We start from the raw sequence: 11,699 nt of genomic DNA on the forward strand, positions 1-11,699 counted from the left end.
TTTTTCCATTTTAAATATTTCAAAAACCACATTAAACCAATCCTCAAGTGTTGGTGGAGTTGGATTTAGCCACTTTTTTTGCTGGCCGCTAATAGCGCTTGTAAAAGCTTTGTGTCCCCTCCCCGGACCGAGCCAGCAACCAGGCCCAAGTACAAATTTACAAAATTAATATCAGATTTTATCTTAAAGACCTCACACAGAGGTTTATGAACTCCCGGCCAGTATTTTTTTAATTAGGGCAATCCCAAAAGATATGGTAAGGATGTGCCTCTTCTGATCCACGTCTTCTCCAGCATTCTGCTGTCCCATTTTTATATCTAGTTTGATGATGGGTTTTGAAAAATCTAATAATATTCTTCCAACAGTGGTCTCTCCAAGATAGGGAACTTGTTGAGTACCAATGAAAATTACAAATCCTCTCTTAGTTCTCCTTTGTTATACCCATCCCTGATTCCAGTTCCCATTTGGTCTTAATATTTTGGGTAGTATCCTTCCTTGCCTGTAGAAGCACATTTTGGAGATTGCCTTTCTCAGAGAACCAACATATGCTAATTTAACTATCTTAGAAATTCCTCACTCAACCGAGTTTGGGTTTGAGATATTGCAATGTTTGTTAAAATAATCCCGCATTTGAAGAAACCTGAAAAAAAAATCAACTTGTCTTAGGTCATTTGTTATTTGTAAAGATTGGAAACTCTGTAGTGTCCAGGCACGTGCAGAGGGGGGGCTAGAGGGGCTTGAGCACCCGCCCCTTTCCTGATGGGTGCCCAAAGTGCCCTTTTGTTGAGGCAACTTTTTAAAAAAAAGTTGTTTTTTTTTTTAATGTGTGTGTGCGTGCGGAGTCCTGTCTGTGCCCCTCAACAATAATAGTTAACTTGTAATCACAGTTTTGCTAAATGAAAGGATCTGGCTTGCATCAGTCACATGATCACATTTAACCAATGATCGCCCTTGACAGCAGAACGCGCTGGTTACGAGCCGGGAACGAGCTCACAAAGAGCACGCGCATTTGTTGCGGTCCGGAGCTGTAGGAGAAACACAAGTTAACTCAGAGACACAGACTGATGCGACAAAACCAGTAAGTAGGTGTACAGCGTACACTGTAGTGTATAGCACCCAGGAGTATTAGCTTATTACGTACACGTTGGTAAGCTGTCTTGTTGCAACTGACGAACTGAAACAAATGAGCGTACTGTGTGTGCAACAGCGTGACAAACATTACCTGTCCTTTTATTAACTGCACAGGTAGTGCTGGTCACAGCTGCTGGCTACCTGTGTAAGGCTGTCATGGGTCTGTAGCTCTGTCACCGTTTTAGTGAACATATTTAGTTTTAATGTAAGTTACAGAGCTTTTCCTGCCTTTCTGGAGGGATTATATTTCACTAAAAACGATCTAATATGCATGTCCACATAATTATGCATTATTATAATTATAATATTTTAAAAAACACATGCTGTATTTTAAAGAAAATACATTAAGTGGTAAATGGCCTGTATTTGTATAGCGCACTCGGCTGGCTCTCGGCGGTCCCCGGAGCTGCCAGAAGTCTCCACCTGTTGCTCCGCTAGCACGCAAGATGCGGCCGTTTCAGTTGGGAGTCCTCCGCGTGGCTTCAGGCACTCACGCTCCGGCCTCAGCGTCACCATTCTGTGCACCGGAGGCTCAGTTGCTCACGCCGCCAGCTACCTCTGCCCGAGGGAAACGGCGCTCACGTCGCCGTCATATGGACACGTCTGAGCAACCTCAGGTGGTGAGTCAAAAGGACTACACTTTCCAAACTCCACCTGAGCCGTTGAACAGTAAAGACTATGAACTCACCTCAGACACTTTTGGGATTTCTTTTCTCGACGAGGATTTGGATTGGGAGGCCAGTTTTGGTTTGAATCTTCCCACGCTAGTTCATCGCAATAAGCATTCATCTGAGATTTTTAGTTTGAGGTCTGCTCGTTGGGGTGGGAACAAATTAAAACCTCAGTTTGCCGAGTCTGTTTTTTCTGAGACTGTGAACACTGCTAAATCTAAGACTGTACAGACTGTTAAACGTGGTGGGGAAGGGTCGTCACCTGTTTTTGATGAGCCAGTTTTCAGTGAGCCTGCTCCTTTGCCTTCCGGTGCTCCTTTGCCCAGGGCAACTGCGGTCCAGCCATCTCCTGCACCTGTATCAGTTCCTCAGGTGAGGGGGGCTAGGGCCCAGTTTGTCCCTGCTCCAGTTTCCAGGCCAGCTGAGGCTCCGCTAGTCTCTGTGCCCGTGGGTGGGAGCGGCTACTGCCCAGCAGGCCACTGCACCGGTTTCTGTCCTCGCTGGAGGCTCGGGTGAGCCCGTCCAGCAGTTTTCCGTAGGCTCTGAAGACATAGCTCAGCTTAGTGCTCATCCACCACCTCACCCACCATTACTACCATCTTTACAACAGTCGATACATATTAGACTTCTCTCCATAGCTCAGACATTAGCTCACCTATCGGCTCAGTCACCTGCTCAGTCACCTGTCTCTGCTGGAGGGTCCGAGGGGCCCGTTCAGCCTCCTGTCTCCGCTGGAGGGTCCGAGGGGCCCGTTCAGCCACCCGTCTCCGCTGGAGGGTCCGAGGGGCCCGTTCAGCCACCCGTCTCCGCTGGAGGGTCCGAGGGGCCGCTTCAGCCACCCGTCTCCGCTGGAGGGTCCGAGGGGCCGCTTCAGCCTCCTGTCTCCGCTGGAGGGTCCGAGGGGCCCGTTCAGCCACCTGTCTCCGCTGGAGGGTCCGAGGAATCGCTTCAGCCGTCTCTTCCTGCTGGAGGATCCGAGGGGCCAGTTCAGCCTCCTGTCTCCGCTGGAGGGTCCGAGGGGCCCGTTCAGCCACCTGTCTCCGCTGGAGGGTCCGAGGAATCGCTTCAGCCGTCTCTTCCTGCTGGAGGATCCGAGGGGCCAGTTCAGCCTCCTGTCTCCGCTGGAGGGTCCGAGGAACTGCTTCAGCCACCTGTCTCCGCTGGAGGGTCCGAGGAACCGCTTCAGCCACCTGTCTCCGCTGGAGGGTCTGAGGAATCGCTTCAGCCGTCTCTTCCTGCTGGAGGATCCGAGGGGCCCGTTCAGCCTCCTGTCTCCGCTGGAGGGTCCGAGGGGCCCGTTCAGCCACCTGTCTCCGCTGGAGGGTCCGAGGAACCGCTTCAGCCACCTGTCTCCGCTGGAGGATCCGAGGGGCCCGTTCAGCCTCTTGCCTCGTCAGCTGGGGGTCCGGGAGGACCCAGCCAGCACGTCCCAGTGTCTGCTGATGGTTCTGGCGAGGCCGTTCAGCCACCACCGGCTCCACCGCCTGGTCCGGCCTCCGAGTCTGCAGCTCCGCCTGGTCCGGCCTCTGCAGCTTCGCCTGGTCCAGTCTCCGAGTGTTCAGCTTCGTCTGCTCCTGAGGTCTCCATGCTGTCTGTTCCTGCACGTCCCGTCCGGCCTGCACGTCCTGCTCGTCCCGTCCGGCCTGCACGTCCTGCACGGCCTGCACGTCCTGCACATCTTGTCCGGCCTGCTCGTCCTGCTCGTCCTGTCCGGCCTGCTCGTCCTGCACGTCCTGTCCGGCCGATGACTGGACGTCATTGCCGTCATGGACGGCCCCCTGAACTACGTCGCCGTCGGTGCCTCCCGCCCGGCCGGCCTCCTGATCTGCTCGGTCGCCGTCGGTGCCTCCCGCCCAGCCGGCCTCCTGATCTGCTCCGTTGCCGTCGGTGCCTCTCGCCTGGCCGGCCTCCTGAACTGTTTTCTGGGCTCTTGGACCATCAGCCTCCGGGCCGCCCCCCTGAACTGCCCGGGTTTGGACTATCGTGCTGTCAGCCTCCGGGCCGGCCCCCTGAACTTTTTTGGGACTTTGCCTGGGCCTTGGTGCTGTTGTTTTGGACTTTGTTCCTGTTTTTTGTTCTGTTGCTTTCCGGGCTCCAGTGTTTGCATTTTTTTTTTTTTTTTTTTTTTGTTTTTGGCTCCTTGTTTGGTTTGTTTCGGGCCCTCCATCCTGTTTCCCCCGCCGCCCACCCTGGTTGGGTTGTTTTTGTTTTTTTTTTTGATTTTGGTGTTTTGGTTTGGGCTGTCTGGAAGCCAGCCCTTAAGGGGGGGGTACTGTTAGGATGCCTGGGTCGTTGACCCAGGGGTTTTGAGTTTATTATATTTATACTTTCTAGTCTTTGGTTTCTTTGAGTTCTGTTTTATAGTTTATGTCTCTGTCTTCTCTAGCTGCTTTGTCTCCCCTGTCAGCTGTATCCCCTTGTCTAGTTCGCGTCTCTGTGTGTCCTTAGTGGCTGTATCCCCTTGTCTAGTTCGCGTCTCTGTGTGTCCTTAGTGGCTATATCCCCGTGTCCAGTCAGTGTTTGTGTCTGCCCTGGTCCCACGTCTCTGTTCCCTCTGTTGCAGTGCGTGCGAGTCTGTGTCTTTGTTCAGTCTGTGTTATGTGTTTCCTGTTTTACTTTGAAAGTCCATGTCTGATGTTAATGTGTCTGGTTTTGCTTCCCCTTGTCTCGTTAGGCCTGATTTGCCCCAGCTGTGTTTCCCTCCTGTTACCCATTCCCTGATTGCTCCCTCTGTGTATTTAAGCCCTGTGTTTCTGTGTCCATGTCGCGATCTACCGTTTTCTTAGCTGTGTGTTCTGTCATTTCTCTAGTTTAAGTTTGTTTTGAGTTTTTTTTAGTTTTGTTATATTTTGAGTATTAAATTAAAGCCTTTTTTGAGTTCACGTCTGTCTCCGGAGTCTGCACCTTGGGTCCTATTCCTGCCTGCACACAGCCTCACCTAACACACAGATTACCAGACCTTGTGAATTCACCATTAAATCAAATATTTGTTTATATACTGCCCAGTTGCTTCCTGGAGGAATATACACATTTATAAAAGTCGTTTCCAGACCTTCAATTTTGTCCGTAATTTTTATAAACCTTCCCTCCCCATCCTGTAGTTCTGATATGTGTTCATAATTAATTGTATTTGAAATAAGTATAGCAACTCCTCTCCTATGTCCTGCCATATATGAAGACAAAAATACATTTTTAAAACCTTGTCTTCTCAATTTAACATGTTCTGATTGACTCAGGTGGGTCTCCTGAAGGAAGGCCACCTGTGCCTTTTCCCTTTTTAATTTAGACAAAATCTTACTTCTTTTGACCGGATTTATTTACATTAATTCAATTGGTTCTCCCTGCATTCATACCTTGCAATTTCCCCCTTTCTCCCCCACTTCATATAGACTGCTGCCTCGTAAACACAGTAAAAAAAAAAAAATTGCCACCAACTAAAAATAAAATTGTGAACACTAAACAGTTCTCCCTCTTCTGACTTCCACTCCCCCTGTGCGAACAAGCCAGTGTCACTCTCCCAGAGTGACACTGGCTTTTCAATCACTTTTACCGATACTTGTCATCCTTTTCGATGCCGACGGTGACCTCGCTATGTCTGCTGTTGCCTCTTCAACCGTGTCGTACGTTGTCTTCGTAATGTACTCTCAAACGGGCTGGATACAGGGTTTGGAAACATATCGTGTAGGGGCAGGGATAGCTCACTAGGTAGAGTGGTGGCCCCGTGATCAGAAGGTTGGGGGTTCGAATCTACTGAACGGCTACCCTGAGGTATCCCTGAGCAAGGTACCGTTCCTACACACTGCTTCCCGTGCGCCCAATGGCTGCCCACTGCTTCACTGGAATGGGTTAAATGCAGAGAGGAATTTCCCCACAGGGATCAATAAAAGTATAAAAAACAATAAAAATAAGGATAGATCTGGGCTTCACATCTGTTGGAGGCTGAGGTCCCAGGGCCCGGTGCGCTCTTTCAATGTGCATCTCTGTTGAGACAGGGATTGCCAAATTTTCTTTGAGGGCTTTCTCGATAAACGCTACCATTGTTTTTGCGTTTCCTTCTGCGCCCTTAGGGATTCCATATATTCTCACATTCTCTTTCCTTGAGCGGCACTCCTGGTCTGTTAACTTCTCTTGTAGCTGCTCTTGCATATGCAGCAGGCCTGTTAACACTTCTTCCATATCTTGTAGTTTCCTCTCATTTCCCTCGATCCTGCTCTCAGCTTCTTCCAGTCTGGCGTTTGTCTTTGTAAACGCTGCCTTAATTTCTTGTCAATATTCACGCAGTTCTTTAAGTATTATTTTGTTCGTCACTTCTTCCTCCGTGTTAGCTTCACCTGGCGTGTCTTTGCCAGTAACGACATCATGCACTGACACATTTGTCTCTTTTGTCATTGTCGTAGTGGTCTTCCTTCTTTTTTGTTTCGTGGCCATCGTTCCCCTATCCAGGAATTCACTGAGACTATTTTAGTCGTAGTAAATTGACTTTCTGGGGTGATCGGGAGACTACGATCTAAGCTGCCATCCCTTAGTTGCCCGGAACCGGAAGCCCCCGAAGTGAGGTCTTTCCATTAACCAGATCAAAAGTTCTCGACACAAATATGCATAATCAAAATGTGATAACTGAGAAGATTTTGGGATCCACTGTATTCGGAATATTGAATCAATCCTGCTTTCATGTAAATATGGTTTTCTTTAACACCAAACACTGATGTGAGAGTGATAGCTTAAGCTTGTCATTTGCACTTAGAAACATATAATCATTTATGCTTAGAGATATATAACTGACAAAATGACAAAATGTCTCATCCTTATTTAGGTCTGCTAAGGTTCTGTGTGCACTCTGTGTACCATGAAATGGGAGGACGTTCACTCCCTATGGTGTCTGGCATACCTCATACACATGCATGGGAAGGTCGCATCTTGTTTGGTGATATATGGTATGGCGGAACACACACTCTGTATCTGTTCAGTTACAACAGTCTTTTGTCTTAGTTGGGCTGCTGCAAGGAAGACTCCCACTACTCACCCACACCCACACACATGCCTGTTTGAGACTGTCACGTGTTAATGGAACTATGCATATTCTTGTAATCACAATAAAAGAAGCGCTACGAGGAGTCCGGCCGAGGTTGACTGGGTTCAAGTGGAGGGAACAGCGCTTGACCTTAGTCGGCTTCCCTCGTGAGTGATCACACAAAGAGCTCTGTCTTGTGTCTTGTTTTGCTGCTGCAGTTGATTGTCTAATTGTTCCAGCAGGGTTTGCACTTAGATAAACCCAACAACTGATATAAAACATGTTTGTAGGCCTGGATGTTCTCATCTCGTCTACAACGATGCTTCTCCCAAAGATAAAAAGAGAATCAGCATTAGCTCAGAATAGGTTGATTTGATCATCAATTGATTATTTTTTTGAGATGATTATTGTTTTTAATTCTGTTTTTGCTTTTCTCCTGCTAAATTGCTTTAACAAAATGTCCTGCAATTAAAGTCTAAATTGTGAACATTCTTAATCCTATGTGAAAGGGTAAAGGGACAAATGTGAGTATTGAGTAGTTTTAGTTTAAAAAGCTCTTACAGGCTACTCCACCTTCTAAGGTTACAGTCCCTGGAGGCCTGTTTTCCAGGCTTCTTAAATAGTCCCAAGTGCAACAATTGAGAGGGGAGGTGCTACTAACAGGTGTGATTGATAAGATCTGACCTACATTGCTTCTCATATGAGGGAAAGCAGGGGAGACACTTGGACTACAGGGACGTTAGTACTGGGTGAGTTCATCACTCACCATCAGCGCAATCTAAACTCTGCTACCTGCTGGGTAAGACTCATATGAACATCTTCATTAAAGGAGCTGAAACAGACTTCCTGTATAGAGGTGCCCGTCGTGCAGATCAGTAATTCATAATCCAATCTGTCTCATCAGAGCAAGAAATCGTCAGAGGTCGCAAAGGTACAGACATTCTGTACTTTTCACGAGTTATTGTTGCTGATTTCCATCCTCTGTACTCAGTATACTGTTAATGCCTTTGTATTTGTTTATGCCTGTTTGTGTCTTTATACTAGACACTATAAAGTTGGTGTGAAGGTGGAATTCAGTGAATGAATCTAAGCATCATCAGCTTAACCTTTAATTCATCTCTACTACACTTGATGTAACGTAACTCTGACCACAGACACTGTAATAGACGGGCTCATAGATGGACTTTTTTTTTTTATCTTAAACTTTAATTTACATTTGACCTTTTGTATTGTCTTTATTGTCTGTATTGTCTGTTTGGGTAACTGGAGTTCTGTTTATTTAAGCCCTTTCTGTACAGTGCTTTGTGACTGCTTGTCTATGAAAAGTGCTTAATAAATAAACCTTACTCATCTCTCTTTTGATTAAAATAACATATTTCAATAATAATACTTTAAATCTACATCCTGAAAGATTGTTTCTGTGTGAGGAAATCCAAGTCTACTATTGCAGCTCTTTCACATAGTTCAGACTTTTTTTTTACATAATATAATAACACAATATTTTTTTATGAACATATTGTCACAAAAATGCTTTCATCACTTCTGCCATGCCTGTCTGATCTGCTGATTCAGTTGTTGCTTTTCACTCAAAAGTGAAAAGAAAACCATCAGCTGATTTTCACAAACAGCTGATTTACTAAGAAGCATTTGATAGAATTAAAAATTTACAAAAACAGTGATACTGCAGAAAAAACACAACAGACCACAGATGAGATAAAGATGTTTGCTTGTTAATTTATTTGCATTTATGAAGCATTATGGAAACATACTTTTCAAGTTCACATATTTCCAGCAGTTATAAAATCCAATCAACAGATTGCTATTTATTGTTAGTTTGGTGAGAGCACCAGACATGCCACTGTGCCGACCTCCAATGCAGCACCAACGTGACACTGCTGGTCATCAAAGAAGATGTGAGGCTTGATCCTCTGCAGTGTAGGACCTTTGTTAGCCCCTCCCACAAACACAGCTTCATCAAGCTCCAGATCCCAGGTGTGCAGAGTGTTTAAAGCTCTGTAGCCGTCACAGCCTGCCCCTCGAGATGTCACCAGGTAGGTACGAATGGGACACTTCTTGTACAGGCCTCTATTATGCAACTTTTTCTGCAGTTTTATTAAAACCTCCAAAAATCCTCTGAATGGTCCCTGAATAAAGAAAAGAGAAGAAGAGCAGAGACTCAACACATGACAATCTGGTCAAAGCAGGAAAGTGCATTTGGATAATTTAGTTGATATCAGTCTATTTGAATGTAATCTAACAGACATTTTCTTTTCTTTGATTAAATATATATTGTTTATGACATCGCAGAAGGACAACATAACTATCATATAATTAAATGAGGTGTTATAAAATATGACAAGAAGGTAAAATGTGTTACTATCATACCCCATTCATTGTATTTTCAACATTTTGCTTCTCATTCTTCAAGTATTCTTGTAGTCCACCACTCTTGAACACGAGCTCTGACTCATTAGAGAAGAGGACAGCGTCGCCATCAAAGGCAACACGCAGCTGATTCTCAGACTTTGTGATGATGTTTGTTGGGGTGAACATGATAGCAGCTGCTACACCTGATGTAGGGACATTCATTCACAGTAACACACATAGTCATTAATGTACAACAGCACAGACTGCACTTTGTCTTAAAATTAGCACCACATTTAACACTTTTACCTTCATTCAAAGCTTCCTGAACCTTCAACCCTGGTTCATCAGACAGGTACAGGTGGGTTTTGTTTCTTTTTAGCTCACACACAAGTTGATCTTCAGTCACAGATAAAATAGTGATGAGATCTTTCAGCCCTGAAAATAAGAATGAATGAAAAGTCTGCTGGACAATCTGTTTCCCCAAAACTGTTTAGATTCATCAGGAGTACTGTTAGCAATAGTGTTACTATTACTTACTTATATCTATTATTTTTTTTATTGACTTGCTTTAAAAGTACTTACACTTTCAAGTGTATTCTACTTTATTCTATTTTGTTTTTAGTTGTTTTATTTTCTTATTGTAAGCCTGTCAGTGATCTGTGAAAAACTTTGAAGGTGCTGTACAAATAAAGCCTGAATTATTTAGAAAGACTGGTAGAGTCAGAGAGTTAGAGGTTTCCTTATAAGACCCATCTATTTGAATTAATAATAAGTGTGTTTGGAGGTATCATTAACTCACCATGGATCATGGGATTGAGAAAGTCTGATGATGAGCTGTCATCGATGAGTTTGACTTTAAAGAGCTCCTCACTCTCAGGATAATGGTTTATAAGTTCAGCATTGACTGCCTTCAGAGCCTGAGAGCACAACAAGAAAGAGCAATTAAAATGAAGTGAATGTTAAATAACTGTGTGAGTGCAGTATGTATGTGCAGGTTTTTTGTGGCGCTTTCTCTTATGTGGTATATTCTCATCTTCCACAGTCATTAACGTCTAACCACTACATGAAATTGTGTGTGTGCATGCGTGTGTGTGTGTCTGTGTTGTGTGTGTGCGCATGTGTCTGTGTTGTGTGTGCGTGCGTGCGTGCGCACGTGTGTGTGTTGTGTGTGTGTGTGCTTTCCCCTCATAATATATGACCTTGACAAAATCGAAGGCAGGGCCATGGTCCTGCTGTTCCTGCTTGAAGAAGAGTCTTGAAGACATGGCAATGGTGACAGGGATCTCTGGTTCAAGCTGAAGGAGAAAAAAAATGTTCTGAGTATTCTAATACTCCCAAAATTCAATAAAGACATTTTTTTTGCATATCTTAAAAGTAAATTGTCAAAAGAAAATCTTATTTGACCTCTAATACAGCATGTATCTTAGTTAGTTGGTTTTAATGCTTTATCTGTACTTGTGTGGGGGGTTTTTATGAATATGTTTTCAACCTTCAATCTCTCTCTGCCTATAAGACCTTAATGAAAATGACTGAATTTTCCTTGTATTCAGTGTATTCAGTTTCCAATACTGCCATTAAATTTTGTCTTCTGCTCTTGTGTCTGGTTCGATAACTCTTGTATACTCTCCCACTTTGTTTTTGTTATCCACAATTTTTCCTAACAGGAATCAATCTAATCATCCCACAGAACTGTTTTTTAGTGAGAAAAAAGAATTTCTGTTTAACACATGTTCAACACATACACTTATTGTTGTGATGAATAAGGACGTTTAAAAGATGGTCAGACGGAAAAACACAAACTCAGAAGAGTTGGTTTGTACAAAATGAAATGGCTGGCAGTGTCATGCTCTAACAGTCCTGCCCATTGTGTTTTTGTGTTTATTCTATCTCTTCCTCCCTATGTGTTTGTTTACGTCTTGACGGAGATGCGCACTCTCAGAAGTGCTCCAGCACTGACGCCTTCCACACCTGCGGTAGCTAACCGGATCTGACCGGCTGCCAGTAATTATCTGCCATCCTAGTGCTGTCTATATAACAGTGTGCTCGGGCGTCAGCCAGCGCTGGAGCATTAAGCAAAGCTTGGTAATACAGTCGTGGCAGTATTTTGGATAGATAGAACTGTTGTTGTTTCACTTCACTGTAAATAAACTCACTGTTCTTCCCGAAGGAGCTCTGCATTCAAGTCCTCTCATTCACCACACCTTCACAGGCAGTGTACAGTATATTGTATCTACACAAGGGACTTCGAAGAGGCTACAGCAGCCGTGACAGTTTGTCTTGAAACAACAACTGTAATCTCCACATTTTGACCTTTTTCTCAAAATAGTATTTCGACGTTTTTTAGACGTAGTAGTTCATCCATGGAGTTTCATAGCCAAGGCAAGTTGTTTATTCTTATTCTGACATTTTAGCAATTACTTTTTTGTTGCAGCTTGACCCGTCAAAGCTGAAACTCGAACTCTTCTCTATGCAGTTGAAACTGACATTTGCTTACTACGATCACTTTTAATCTGTGATGC

At 44.6% G+C, this 11,699-nt stretch overlaps 1 protein-coding gene across 1 annotated transcript; it reads right to left on the reverse strand.

The window, feature by feature from the left end:
- Positions 1-8,546: 8,546 nt before the first annotated feature.
- On the reverse strand, positions 8,547-11,196 carry LOC143414137 (cytosolic 5'-nucleotidase 1A-like). The gene is made up of 6 exons (XM_076877856.1): positions 11,173-11,196; positions 10,380-10,475; positions 9,980-10,097; positions 9,487-9,615; positions 9,199-9,383; positions 8,547-8,957 (listed from the first exon to the last, which is right to left on the reverse strand). The coding sequence occupies exons 1-6, from the start codon at positions 11,194-11,196 to the stop codon at positions 8,643-8,645; spliced, it is 867 nt and encodes a 288-aa protein (XP_076733971.1). The 3' UTR covers positions 8,547-8,642.
- Positions 11,197-11,699: the final 503 nt, after the last annotated feature.

This window comes from Maylandia zebra, linkage group LG19 (genome assembly GCF_041146795.1).
Source record: "Maylandia zebra isolate NMK-2024a linkage group LG19, Mzebra_GT3a, whole genome shotgun sequence".
In the NCBI taxonomy this organism is placed as follows: Eukaryota; Metazoa; Chordata; class Actinopteri; order Cichliformes; family Cichlidae; genus Maylandia; species Maylandia zebra.

What these genes read in the sequence shown, in the direction of transcription:
- LOC143414137 (XM_076877856.1), bottom strand. Translation starts at nt 11,196, where the DNA reads ATGGCAGATAATTACTGGCAGCCG. An exon ending in CTGCCTTCGATTTTGTCAAG is followed by an intron (nt 10,098 to 10,379) that starts GTCATATATTAT and finishes TTGTGCTCTCAG; the next exon opens with GCTCTGAAGGCAGTCAATGC. An exon ending in TCAGGAAGCTTTGAATGAAG is followed by an intron (nt 9,384 to 9,486) that starts GTAAAAGTGTTA and finishes TCCCTACATCAG; the next exon opens with GTGTAGCAGCTGCTATCATG.